We start from the raw sequence: 14,764 nt of genomic DNA on the forward strand, positions 1-14,764 counted from the left end.
CTAGCACAAGTGTGATGGGTGAACGGGACTTGGTGCGAGTTAGGATACGTGCAGCAGAGAGTTTTGGATGAGCTCAAATTTATGGAGGGTGGAAGATCGGAGGCTGGCCAGGAGAGCATTTTCCTCAACGTTCACTTCCTTCACATCATCATCCTCATTGTTGTTGTCATCATCATTGCCCAGGCACAGTACCTTGGTGATCTTTGTTGAGGCTTAAAGTTGGAGGCTTAATCTGCAGCAAACGACCAGACTGTGAACTGAAACCTGTGGCCTTTAGATTTTAGGCTGCGGAAAAGACCATTGTACCAGAGGAATGGTGGGGTTACTGAAAATATCATTCGAGCAAAACTTCCCTTTACTCAGAGCCAATGACATGCCCTAACTACACAACTCAAAAGCGCACTCACTAAAACATCAGTGTGAATTTTCCCGTATGCGACACCAACTATTACTATAGTCAGCCAAATCTGTAGCATTTTGTGCTGAATTATGGATAGTTTTGTGCTGTGGGCATTTATCTGCTAGGAACAATGCTAAGACCATTTATCATTTCATTTAGACCCTTACCACCAATAGAGAGAGAATATTTCATCTGAACCAGATACAAACTCCAGCTGAGATCAGCTAACTCAATACAGACCCAAGATTTAATCGAGGACATTCCTGGTCTCTATGGCTCAGCTATTCAGTGCATAAACCCACAGACCAAACCTTAGTTTCATTTCTTTAAGGTTGTTGAGATTGTTCCATTGAAATAAGTCTATATAGGTACTGTGCCCTTTTCTGACTCATCCCCAAACAAATTGCCCCAATTTCAATTTTCAAAAATATAATTCTTTATTTGTTCTTGCGATGTGGGTGATTTTGTCAAGGTCACATTAATTGCCCATTCCTAGTTGCCCTGAGAAGGTGGTGATGGGCCTCCTCCTTGAATCGCTGAAGTCCTTGTGGTGATGGTGCTCCCTCAATGGTGTTAGGTAGGGATATTGGGGATGAATTAAATTACAGTCATGAATAGAAAAATAAAAAGTAGCGCACAAAACCACATAGTTTTTAATCAAAAATAGCTCTTATCCAGTTTGCTGTATTGGCATCCCCCCTATCCACAATGAGACGGTGTTTTCAAAGTGTACAGACATAGCAATATAAATGGAACACAAATATTTCAAAATGTTATTCTTTTATTCACATTTTTATTGAAATAACTCAAGCATGGGCAGATTTCAATTGAACTGTCACATTTCAGTTCAAAGCATAAACAGTTAAAATATGCACAATTTGCTGCTGATGAATAGTTCACAGAGCAAAATACACAATGGAAAATATTGCAAAGTTCTCAATTGAGTTAATTAGTAAATACTTTTTATCTGAAGCAATAAATTACAGCAATGAGAATTTGAAAGTTAAAATTAAAGTGAAACAGAAACTAAAAAGAAATTCTGAGAAACAGGGGTGAAATTCTGTTGTCAGTAATTTTAGCAAAAGAATTGGTTTTGAATACAAATGGGGCTATACATTACAGGATGGAATATCTTTGGGGTGAGATTCCTCATGCTGATACTTTTAATGAAAAAAGTTGGCAGAAATATAAAACAAGAGGAATGATTTCATCCCTATTATCAACAGGAGGAATGTCGGACTGTGAGACCAAAATTTCTACTGGTTATGGGGGCAACTTGGAATTGACATCTTATTGTATTATTGTTCTATATCCCACACAGATACCCTGAAGGAACAAGCCTCCTCATACAATTTTCTTTTATTGTTTGGCTGCAAAACAGACATGCAGAACTGACTAACTGTCTTATTGACTGTTCCAATTGAAAATATACATATTTTCTTTTAAAATGGATTCTGTTTCCATTGGTACAGTAACTCAGATGCACATCGGTGTAACAATTCTATTCACAAGTGCCAAGGTTGTGTTAGTGTGGCACCAACGTATTATTTCAAAATAATATGGATGCGATCTTAGCATGGTTGTACTTGGAGGATGGAAAAGGAATGTTGTGAACACACGTGCAAGTCATGAGTAATAGTGCACACAAAGAATAAAATAAAAGGTAGAATATTACTTAATAATATATATATTCACTATAATATATTCTGGGCAAATATATTAAATAAATACTTTTTAATACTTCTCATGTTTTTTGCCAGTAAGTTGACTTTAAAACTTGTGACTTGATTAAATGTTAAACAATGTAATACAGAACCTCTCTGCTATTTGGCTTGAGAATAATTAAAATGAAGTATTCAAATGTCAGCTTCAGAAATGACTTAAAGCTTTTGCCATGGTGTTAAATCACAAGAACTACAATTGTAAAGCAGATGACTTGTAACTGTATAGTGTGTGGCACAGCCAGGAGACCCAAGTTACACTGCCAGGGGAACTGACTGCAGTGTCAAAGAATTTAGTGCAATCTGCGTGGATGCATGTGCAGAGTTCTGCTGCTGGCTAATTTCTAATGTTATGAGAACATGGGCGGTAGGCCTCGCACTCTAGGAAAGAAATTGAGGCTTTAGAGAAGGTACAATGCAGATTCACGAGGATGCTCGCTGTTATGGGGAAATACAAATACAAAGAAAGATGATATAATAGAAATGCTTAAAATTATGAAAGGATGGGACAAGGTAGATAGAAGCAGATTGTTTCCAGTAGTTGAAGGGTTTAGAATGAGGGACCATAGATACAAGATTAAATGTAAGAGATTCAGAACAGAGGGCAGGAGCAACATCTTGGAGTCTGTGGAATTCATTTCCAAGGTCAGTGGTTCAGGCAGCAACTATGACAACCTTCCAGATTGGATTGGATAGATGGACAAAGGAGAAGTGGTTGGAGGGATATGGGAACAGGGTAGATAAATATGATTAGAAGTATTTGCTCGTGTGGAGGATAAACACCACCACAAACTGTTTGTGCCGAATGGCCTGTTTCTGTGTTGTAACTTCTATGTATTTTAATGTATTTCTATCATAAAATTAAAAACATTCTATATTGAGTTTAACAGTTCCCAGTGTGCCCAAAACACTACCTAGGCATTTTTAAAACATGGCTTCTCACCAGATTGGAGTTATGCTATGGCCGGTGCAAAGCCTAAAAGGTGTAATACTATCTTCAAGTTGGCATGGAGGCTCTCACACTTCCTGGCTTCAGTGTTTTCGGGAGTCAGATTGGTACCTGACCTCTGAGTAATACTGCTGGACTTGTGTCAATGTGCATCTGGAATCAAATCACTTTAAAACGATTGCTTTAAAATTAATATTGTTATTTATAAGTAACATCCTACGTGTACTTCTGAAAGGCTACAGGTGTGCTGTGTGAAACTGCCCCTATTTTGGGTTTCCTGAAGTTGGTTTCTATTCTTGCAGTTTTGTCTTCAGTCTATCTACAAATCCCCTCTACTATACATTGCAAAATATTTTATTACTATTCAATGATTCAAAATATTTAAGGAAATGACTCTTTGTGAAAAGACTGGTTAGGAGGAGATTATCCATAATATTTTTTTCTAAATTTAAACACATGGGGATCAATTTTCGGATGGCCGAGCTGATGCCTTCGTGGCGGGGGGGGGCCCTAAAATTGGGGATTCCCGGAGCGGGTCCGGAGCTCGGCTCCAACCCGCCCACTTCCGGGTTTCCAAATGATGTGAATCGGTGCGCGCGCAGCCCCTGCATGTGGGACTCCCACCGGCAATCAAAGGCGGCGGGATCCCACTTAAGATCATTATCTGGGTACTTGAGGTCATTGATAGACCTCATTAGTTGGAGATTTTAGGAGGATTCGGATTTTGGACTACCCAGAGTGTGTTTCCCATGCTGGGGGACACACTCCCTGTTTAAATAGACGTGTTGCAGCCAGCAGCCAATGGCAGCTGCAAAGGTCCATTTAACAGGTGCAGGGTAAACCCTCATTCATTGCAGCAGGGCACTCTGGCACCTCAGACAAAGTTTTGCCTGCCACACCATTGTCTCCACACTCCAAATTATTAAATCATACCCTAAACTCTGCTGTCCAAACACATTTACCTACTTTGTGGACCCCTTCACACTCACACCGTCAGGATGTCGGTGGGGGGGGGGGGGGGGTGGTCCATTGCTGCATTCATCACTCCAATGGAGGACGAGCAACATCACCAGCCTCACCAGGTATGCCGTCCGCCTCCGCCACGTGGAGCTACACAACACAGTGCTGCGCAAAAGGTACCTGCATAAAGTAGTCGTGCAATTACACATACATCCACCGTAGGGTGATCCAATGGGTGGCATCAAGGGTGTTCATGGAGAACCTCATGAAAGGGCATTATTGTACAAGCCAGTCAAGAATGGCCAAGACGTGGCAGTAGTGGTGACAATATAATATGTAATGTGAGTTGATCAGAAGTTAAATATAAGTAAAAACCATGACAAACCCTCAAACACCCTTGTGCATCCCCTTCATGCTGACGACGTATTTGCCTTACGCTTCCTACAACACATACGCGATGCATGCCCTGTGGCTGCAGCACAGGTAGTGACAGGTGGGGTGAGGCTGACCATGAAAGAGATGCATGAGAGGGTGAGTATGAGACAGAGCCATGAGATTGTATGAGGATTGGGTTGAGTGGTAGTGGTGGGATGAGTACTGGCGAGGTGAGTACTGGTGCAGGTAAGATGAGGATGAGCTTTGAGTGGGTGTGAGGAGTGATGTGATAGAATAGTGTTGGCAGTGCAGAAGTAGATGTGGGGTGGGGACGGTGATGTGGCAGACAGAGTGTGGGGGAATGAGTAAGTGTACTCACTTCGGCTGACCTACTTAGGTCATTGAAGCACCTCCTGCACTGTATGCATGTGCGTGATATGTTGGTGGTGCTGGTGACCTCTGCCACCTCAAGTCAGGCCTCCGTGGTGGCAGAGGCAGGCCACTTCCTCCCGTCCACCGGGGAGAAGATCTCTGTCCTCCTCCTCCTCCTCCTCCTCACCCCATCCAGTAGGACCCGGAGTGAGGCGTTATTAAACCCGGGAGCAGCCTTCCCCCTGGGCTGCTCCATGCTGTAATTTTGGCTCCTTTCTGCAGCATCAGTCAGTGGAGGACTGCCCCTTTAAATAGGGCTCCTCCAGCTGACAGCCTATGATGCGGGTGCACAGTCCGCCCGCTGCGCAGCTTTCCAGCGCGAAACCCGGAAGCCAAGGTAAGTGGCTTCAATTTACTTACGATCGCGTGCGGAACCCAGCGATTTTACTGGGCGGGTTACACATGCGCCCAGTCGACCCCCCGCTGGCAACCCGCCTCCCTCCTAATATCGGGCCCATGGACTTTATATTCAATTTAGATTCATAAAACATTTAAGCACATAATGAGGTCAATCAGCCCATCATGCCTGCACTGGCTCTCTGAAAGAGCTATCCACTTAATCCCATTCCCCTGTCCTTTCCCCATATCCTTTAAAAATTTTCTTCTTCAAATTTTTATTCACTTCCCTTTTAAATGCTAATATGGATTTTGTAATATATGATATTACATACAGTGAAGACCAAGTTTAGTCTTGAGGTGAAATTGTGTTGGAAGGTGGGGGATAATTAGTCCAGGGGGTATAAAATTATACATTCTGTCCCTAATTAAATATATACTTTGATTGATTTTATATTATTTATAGTTGAATATCAAAACCTAGGGCACTTTGGGAAGCAGTGAAGTAAGGTTTGTTGGAACATAGAAGTTTTTCTTCAGTACAGGTTGAGGAGTTGGGGAATGCAAAACTGAAGTGCTACAGCAGCACCACTGGTAAGAGGATGTAATTAAAGAAAGAAAGAACTTGCATTTATATAGCATCTTTCACGACCTCAGAACATCCCAAAGCGCTTTACAGCCAATGAAGTATTTTTGAATTATAGTCACTGTTGTAATGCAGGAAATGTGGCAGCCGATTTGTGCACAGCAAGGTCCCACAAACAGCAATGTGACAATTATCAGATAATTTTTCTTTAGTGATGTGATTGAGTGATAAATATTGGCCAGGACACAGGGGAGAAGCCCCCTGTTCTTCTTTGAAATAGTGTCATTTGATCTTTTTACGTCCACGTGACAGGATAGACAGGGTCTTAGTTTAACATCTCATTCAAAAGATGAGAGAAGTTCACAAAGGCAGTTTTCATTATAAATGTGGACATAGGAAATTATAACAGGAAAAAGTTGACAAAAAGTGTGACAAAAATGTGACAACAGGAAGCCAACTAATGCAGACAAGAAGTGCATGCAGATGTAAGATGTTAAATATAATTCTTGTTCTTAGTGATGTTTTGCTGCCTTATTTCTTGGTTACAGTTAACTATTATTAAGCCTTTTCAATTAATGTTGAAGATTTAAGGATTTTGGAGGGCTGCTTCTGTTGGTCAACTTAATACAAACTGTATCACTGTAAACAGTTACAATAAACAGTGCAATATGTTAATTTCAAAACAGTAGTCAACTTATCCCATGATAATAAGCTGAAGTACAGATGTTGCCTTTGGGAAGATGTTTATCAATCAAGTTCCAGACCCAGCTGTGTCTCAAATAGTATAGGCATTTCTTAATTGAGGAACAAAGAAGTATATTAAATAGCTATTGCATCAATCAAACTGTTTCTTTTCAAGGCCAAGAAACTCCAGTGCATTTTTGGCGAGGAGCTTATCCTGTAAAACAAATGAAACCATTTTATTCTAAAGGAATGTATAGACAGGCTTTTTTCCATTGGATTGTAAATTAAGGTAAGAATTTTATAAACGTACACTAATTAATCTGCAGTGGTAATCACCTATAAAAATAAAAACAATTCTTTCTATTTTCTTCTCTCTTCTATTTGTCTTTTACACACTTTCTTGGAACCTCCCTGTTTGTCTGCAGCTCTTTTACTCACACTTTTTGTCTAGGTCTTTCTGTAAGCTTGTCTTTTCCTTTGCCTCCTCTCACTTGCAGATGACACAAAACTTGGAAGTGTCGTGAACAGTGAAGAGGATAGTGATGGACTTCAAGAGGATATAGACAGGCTGGTGAAATGGGCGGACACGTGGCAGATGAAATTTAACGCAGAAAAATGTGAAGTGATGCATTTCGGTAGGAAGAACGAGGAGAGGCAATATAAACTAGAGGGTACAACTCTAAAAGGGGTACAGGAACAGAGAGATCTGGGGGTATATGTGCACAAATCGTTGAAGGTGGCAGGGCAGGTTGAGAAAGCGGTTAAAAAAGTATACGAGATCCTGGGCTTTATAAATAGAGGCATAGAGTATAAAAGCAAGGAAGTCATGGTGAAGCTTTATAAAACACTGGTTCGACCACAACTGGAATATTATGTCCAGTTCTGCGCATCGCACTTTAGAAAATATGTGAAGGCCTTAGAGAGGGTGCAGAAAAGATTTACTAGAATGATTCCAGGGATGAGGAACTTTAGTTACGTGGATAGACTGGAGAAGCTGGGGTCGTTCTCCTGGGAACAAAGATGGTTGCGAGGAGATTTGATAGAGGTATTTAAAATCATGAAGGGTCTAGACGGAATAGATAGAGAGAAACTGTTCCCATTGGCAGAAGGGTCAAGGACCGGAGGACAGAGATTTAAGGTGATTGGCAAAAGAACCAAAGGTGACATGAGGAAAATCTTTTTTATGCAGCGAGTGGTTATGATCTGGAATGCACTGCCGGGGGAGTGGTGGAGGCAGATTCAATCATGGCCTTCAAATGGGAACTGGATAAGTACTTGAAAGGAAAAAAGTTGCAGGGCTACAGGGATAGGGTGGGGGATTGGGACTAGCTGGATTGCTCTTGCATAGAGCCGGCATGGACTCGATGGGCTAAATGGCCTCCTTCTTTGCTGTAACCTTTCTATGATTCTATGACCTCTGTATGTTTGTTTCCTTTATTGATTTACTGAATTTGTATTTTTTTAAAAGCTCGGAGGTAAGATGAGAACCAAAATATACAGGGATGGAACAGAATGAAGCAGGCCTCAAGGGGCAAAAGCAGAAAGGAGGCAAAGGGTAGAGACAAGGGAAGAATCTGGTTGGGGGTGAGGAAAACCTGGGGCTGGTCAGGAAGAGGCTATTTATGAGGTGCTGCAACACACCAGTGTGTAAGAATAACTAGAAGTTGGGGCTAGGCAGAAAGGGAGGGGGGGAGGGGATTCAGGTTAGGAAGGAGCAGCAAGGTTGTGGCCTGTGCTGGGCGAGACTGGGTGAGACAGAGGTGCAGTTGGGTTTAGCCTGGAAGGGAGCGGTGTATCTAAAACTACACGCTCAGAATACTTTACAGCCTTTTCAATACTTATTATGCATGCCATTCTGTAGCAGGGCATAAGCTGCAGCAGCAGCTTCATCTGAAACTTTCGGTGTACTAACATTTAAAAAGGTCTCTTCCAAAATTTCCTTCCAACAAATGCAACTGCGTGTACTCAGTCAGTGTTTGAAGGGATACCTGCTTAACTTTTCTTTGGATCATATAGGAAACTGAATTTTATGCTTGAGTTTTTGGGAGCTGAACTTTTCAGTGTTTTTCTTTTGGGTCAGTTTGTTTAATTGTGCAAGTTTATGCCTCAGATTTTTACAGCCTGTACCCCCAGGTTGGATGATCTTACAGTTGATGTTGTAGTGGAGCTGGGGCTATGGACCCAACTGGTACTAGGAGGTCCAAGAGCTGCTGAAACAAATGCAGGGAAGAAAAATTGGGGGCATGAACTTGTGTAGGATCTGGGGCCTGGAGCAAGAGGCTGTAGGGTTTGAGATTGGGAAGAGAGTGAGTGGGGTGAGGCCTGGGACTCAAACACAGGAACAGGAAGGAGTGCACAGGCTTCCAACATCTGAAACTGGAACGGGGTGGGGGGGGGGAACAGAGTGGTGCAGGGCCCAAGGAGAAAAAGTGGAAAGGAGGCAAATGATGGAGAGAAGGTAAGAATCATGAATTTCTATGATGCTGATCTCTTTGCGTTTTGGAACTAAAAGCTCAATGTGAGCATCTGAGTTGGATGCACATTGGAGCATCACTGTAGATTATCAGTATGAGTTTTAGCAGGGTTCCTAAACTTAGCCAATGTAAGGGATGGAAAATCAGTTGATTTCCCAAGTATTAATCCTGTTGCTTCTCCACTTTACTTTTCAGCAGTAGTGTGTCAGCTTGACTCAGTTGGTATCAATCTACTCTGAGTTAGAAGGTTGTGGGTTCAAATCCTACTCCAGACTTGAGCACATAATCTAGGCAGACACTTTGGTGCACTATTGAAGGAATGCTGCATTGTCGCATCTGTTATCTTTTAAACCAAGGCCCTGCCTGGCTATGCTGGTGTTTAGGTGAATGTTGAAGATTCTATAGCACTATTTGAATAACAGCAGGGAGTTCTCCTGGTGTTCTAGACTTTCTCAAATAAACACAAACAAAACAAGATTAACTGGTCATTCATCTCATTTCTATTTGTGGGATCTTGCTGTGTGCAAACTGACTTATGTTTACCTACATAAAACAGCCTCTGAACTTCAAAATAATTGTATGTGAAACATTTTGATCCATTTCTGAGAGACATGTTAAAGCGCTCTATAAATTCAGGGGCAAGGGCAGTATTTGGCATGTCAATCTTGCCTGTCTGCCTACCTAAAACTCAAGCTTCCAGTCTGCAGCAGCACCCTGCTGTGGCCACAAATTGGGAAATGGAGCCAGGAGAGTGGAGAATGGCCAGAGTGGGACCTGTATAGGATGAGAGGCCACTCTTAAAACTAATGTAAGGAAAGGAGCATCCAGGATGGACCTGGAGAGAGCAGATTAGAGGTCCAGATGTGAACAGAGGCTATGTAAGAGGATAAAATACCTCGGGTGGGAGATTAATAGAGAAGAGAACAGGGAATATCATGATGGCCAAAAATGAGTTTTTCTTTTTCAGTGATCTGATTGGTCTGTGATGTCATTGTGGTTATCATGGACTAATCTTCATAGATGCAGACATGCAATATTATAATAATACACAAGTGCAAAACTTAACATTAATCTTACTTTAAGTTCATTGTTAAATTCCTCTATAGATTCAATAAGTTTTCCTGGTTTCAATTCTCCCAGTGGAAAAGGATAATCAGTCCCCAGCATCACCTTGTCCTAAACACAGTAACATTTGTTGTGATCAGATGTCAAAAAAATTTACAGGTAAGACATTTTAGCACATTGTTAATTGTTATTCAGTGTACAGATTAACCTCCAGTTAGGGCTGTGATCTGCAAAATCAAAGATATCACATTTACAAAAATGTACGGGTTAATGTGATAAAAGTGTCCAACTCACTTTCCCTATCACCTCCACCAACAGCTTTAGTGCAAGTGGATCATGTACTAACGAATCTGTGTAAAAATGGCCCAGGTACTTTCGAGGGCTTGTCTTGTTGTCCATGGCACACAAATCAGGACGGACATTAAATCCATGTTCAATCCTACCAAAGGTATAAGGGAAAGCACCACCTAAAGAGAAATAATATTAAGACGACTTTTGTGCTTTTTTCTCACAGTCGTGCAAAAATATAACTGCTTTAGTATTGAATACTCTTGCTGCTTTCAAAATGTCTGCAAAATGACTGTTTACATTTTTTAGGGATAACTGTTATAACATAGATTGACAGGCATGCACAGAACAATATGCATTTTTAATTCATAGCATGTTATTTTAGTTAACTAAAATAGAATTCTGTTTTAGTTTTGACTTTGATGCTAAGATGCTACCAAATGATTAATTGAAATAGCCAGTAAGATCTTCATGGTGCCAGTGTATAACTGAAATGTTGAAAAAAATAAACATTTAGTGATAAGGATGGATGAAAAATCAGTTCCTTGTATTAGTTGGGTCACAATTCCTATCAGTATGGCAGAGTTCATTTGATACAGCAATGAATCTGCATGTAGTTTCTAACTGGCTAGTACAAATGTGACAACTTTTCCACCTTGAAAATATTAGTCTCACAAAAAGTAAACCAGGAAATGCAACAGATTTATGGAAAAAATATTGATTTTACCAGTTTAGTTAGTTTTAATTTTAATAGCTGTTTGCATGGATGTTTTAGTTATACAAACGAAGTTAAGGATTTGGTACACATCAGAAATTCACCCGTGACTATCTGTAGGACACATCCAAGTTATATGCAAGACCTGAATCTATAGGGCCGATTTTATAAATACTAGTTACAGGCAGGAAGGCTGGCCTGTTTGCTGTGCATATCAGGAAATCACAGGTGTGCTGCCCACGGTTTTCCATTCATCCATTTTAATGGACAGGAAATTGCGAGCAGTGCACCTGTAGTTTCCCAACATTTGCAGCTATCCTTATTACAGTTGCCTTCAGCTGCATCCTGTTGTTTTGCCATGTAGGGCACATTCACACAAATTCAGTGTCAATGTAAAGTGGTTTTGGTTTCACTCCGATACTAAACATGTGCAGAGTAAACTGGGTGTTAAGGCCTGAACTGACTTCAAAGCAAAGTGGAGTGAGACTGCCTCATCCAAGGATTCTCATTCCATTTATCTCTGATATAAGATTAAGCATGACTCCAGATTCAGGCTGCATTTACTGCTTCATACCAACACTACAGTTGTAGTCTAAAGGGGAAAAAAAAGTCCCTTTTTATTTCTGTTTGTAATTTTAGAGTATATTTATTGATATCACTTGTGGTTATAACTGGCAGGTGTTTGGAGATATGAGCCTGGACACGTTGGGCTGCTGTACTGCCAGAACTGCAGCATGGCAGGACTTCCCCTGCGAGTCAACCCTACTGGTGGCCTTACCCTAGGTCCTGGAGATGAGATAGTTAGCATAAAGTGGGTGGGTGTCCATGATATATATGGTGCTCTCTGTCCTGTGAGATAAGAGCAAGGAATTTTGGGTCCAATATTTCTCCCCACCTGCACAAATAATGGTACTTTATATTGCCAGAGGGCTGGAATTTCATTGGTTATGTCCTTTCTACATATCGTTGACTCTCATTCCCCTCTGAAGTTGCCATTGTATACTCAATTGTACAAACAATCGCGTAAGAGGAAGGCCCGCCACACCTTCTCAGGGTAACTGGGGATGGACAAGAAATGTGGCCTTGCTAGTGTTGCCCACATACTGAAAACAAATTTTAAAAAATGTAAAATATAGCAATGAATGTCATTGGGGAGTGAAATTGGTCATCACCAGTAATGCAAAATGGACTCATGGCGATTCAGCAACCCATTGACGTCAATGGAAAAGAATATCAGGGCTGACAATTCGCTATCAGTTTGTTTTGTGCTACTGGCATGAACCAATTTCACCCCCATTGGCTTTTTCTTTGATATTCTAAAGTGTAGTTCTTACCTCCATGGGCAAAACAGACTTTCAATTTCGGAAATTTTTCAAAGATTCCACCAAACAGCATGTTACATATTGCTGTGGTTGTTTCAGCAGGCATACCTAAAGAACAATGACATTAATAACTAGTTCTGGTTTAGAGATATTTTGGACTTTTTAAAATCCTATTTTTGCAAGTTGCTCAATCTTTAAAATGGGTGCTGAAATTTGTACTTATGGCGTTTATGCCATCGAGGGAGGCTGAATTGGATTGAATTTAATTTGGGGAAAAATATAACATTTTATTCCAAGAGCAGTTGTCCATGGATTGATCCTGAAAACTGAATCCCATCTTTATTCAACAGATAAAGGCTATTGCAGTGAATAACATTTTCCTGCTAAAATGAAATATATATGACATTTGCTTTTGCAATCATTTTATGTGATAACCTGAGCTTTAGTTTTAGTTTTGTTCATTTAATCTGCCAATTTTCTCAGCTCCCTCTCTCCTGAAGGGGTTGAATCCCTGTTAGGATATTGTTCCATGGACTGTCTCGTCACTGTTATTCATGCATAAGCCTTGATGGTAAATGTTGGCAGGCATGGGGTCATCGCAGCTACGGCCTATCCTATCCTTATCCAGCATCTGCACACCGGCCGTTCCACCAATAGTGAATAATAGTGGGAACTCTGGCAATTTTTTTTTCTGCTTCCTGATTCAGGGGCACTGGAGTCAATTGTATAGCCCCTTAGTGCTGTCCTGGCTAAGATCAGCTACTTCTGCACAATTTGAGGATCTGACCTGTGGCCTTCCCAATTTGTTTGTTTTCCAGATATTATTGTAAAATATTTACTCTTCGTGCTTCACACAGGACGGTGGGATAGTATCTGTGATTGATTTCTCCATAACCATTTTCCAAATTGTTTATTGCAATGTCTGTTTTCTCATCAAATAGGATTCCTCAATTACAAAAAAATGAAGTTAGAAGTTGTAACACAATTTCCAGTTATTTTGGCAGCCTGATGACAGTGTTGTAATTACTCTTTCTGATCAGCAGGCTGAGTATAACTTTACAGTAGAGATAGCATTGCCTTCTACATTCAATGACAGTGCTCATGTTTTAAAATCATGAGAGATCAGCAGTGAGAGCAGTGGTAAATATTATAGAACTGCTTCCAATCGGGTAATATAGGCATTAATGTAGAATGTAGAAAGTCCAGACCAAAAGAAGGCACTGTGTGCCTCCGTGAGTCTGATTTAACATAAGTGACTTGCAAATAAGTTTCTAATACTTTCAGTTTGTTTATTTGGTTGGAAGAAGAGCTTTGAATAGTTTTCTGTTTTATAAGGTTTGCTTGTGAAGTGGGTTCATCTTTAATACTATTTTTAGACCAATCCTTAACCTGTGGACATTCATTCTGTGCGCACACAGCACTGCTTTCATAATGGCATTCATCACCTTTCCACTCAATGTTACAAATCTGCTGAGTGCAATATAATATTATTGATTTTCCTAAAATTAAAGTAGCCTTGTGCTGGGCGTGATACCACAAATACGAATCTCGGTAACAGACCACATCAATACACTCATCAGACTATATCATGGAACTATATCAGATACTTTGCTTCTGTTATGGGAGCAAATTCCATCTCTAAGACTTAATTTGTAATAGTGTTGACATCTCTCAGCACTTCAGTTATATAACTTTCCGTGTCAAGTCTACAGAAATGATAATTTATTTAAACAGCTGAGGGACCAAAGCAAAGAAATCACAATTTCAAATATCAGCACTTGAGTTTTGTGTGGTCTATTTCACTCATATAAAATATTGCATCACATCAATAGCCATGGAGTATCTTTTGTATGAAGCATTTCCATACTAAATCACCTTGTTTGGAAAATATCAACATATGTATTACCAGCTATAATACTCCTGTATATATTTTATATAATACATTGGCCTGGATATTCCTTAAAAAAACTGTCCATTTCAGGTGGTGTTGAGGCAGTCTGCAAGTAAAATGGAGCAAGGAGGTCATCCACTGAAAGTCTGCCCCTAAAAATGGCTGCCGCAATTCCCTTCCTGTGATCCTAATCTACTGCATTTAAAAAAGCAGGAGGGATGTGGCCAAGTGCCCCTGAGATTTCCCTGCGTTTCCACCTACTTACAACCCCTGAAAATAACCACCACGTACTGAGGCAGCACGTGGTGCCCTACAGGTGGGAAGAGATTGAGAAGGTGAAAAGCCACACAGAAGTACAATTCTGCAGCACTGATTTGGCTGAGAGTCACTTCCACTACTTTGAAACTGCAGTTTCTGAGCACTAAAAGGTAAAAGTTTTCTAAAACATGCAAAGGGCTTAAAGGGAGCTGTGCATAGTGAAATAATGGACTTCCCTCTGGGAGTTCCATTGTTCCTGTGCTTTGAGGAAGAGGATGATGAGGGCATGGAGAAGAAAAAGATGGAAG

At 40.7% G+C, this 14,764-nt stretch overlaps 1 protein-coding gene across 2 annotated transcripts in view; it reads right to left on the reverse strand.

The window, feature by feature from the left end:
* Positions 1 to 1,163: 1,163 nt before the first annotated feature.
* Positions 1,164 to 14,764, reverse strand: part of acmsd (aminocarboxymuconate semialdehyde decarboxylase) — a 31,128-nt gene continuing 17,527 nt past the window's right edge. For both annotated transcript variants that reach the window (XM_067987253.1, XM_067987252.1), the window contains 4 exons: positions 12,320 to 12,415; positions 10,277 to 10,449; positions 9,995 to 10,093; positions 1,164 to 6,657 (listed from right to left, as the gene is read on the reverse strand). In XM_067987253.1, coding sequence (XP_067843354.1) covers positions 6,595 to 6,657; positions 9,995 to 10,093; positions 10,277 to 10,449; positions 12,320 to 12,415 — 431 coding nt within the window. In that variant the 3' untranslated portion in view covers positions 1,164 to 6,594. The remainder of the gene's footprint in view (positions 6,658 to 9,994; positions 10,094 to 10,276; positions 10,450 to 12,319; positions 12,416 to 14,764) is intronic.

The sequence above is a fragment of the Heptranchias perlo genome, chromosome 7 (genome assembly GCF_035084215.1).
Source record: "Heptranchias perlo isolate sHepPer1 chromosome 7, sHepPer1.hap1, whole genome shotgun sequence".
Classification (NCBI taxonomy): domain Eukaryota; kingdom Metazoa; phylum Chordata; class Chondrichthyes; order Hexanchiformes; family Hexanchidae; genus Heptranchias; species Heptranchias perlo.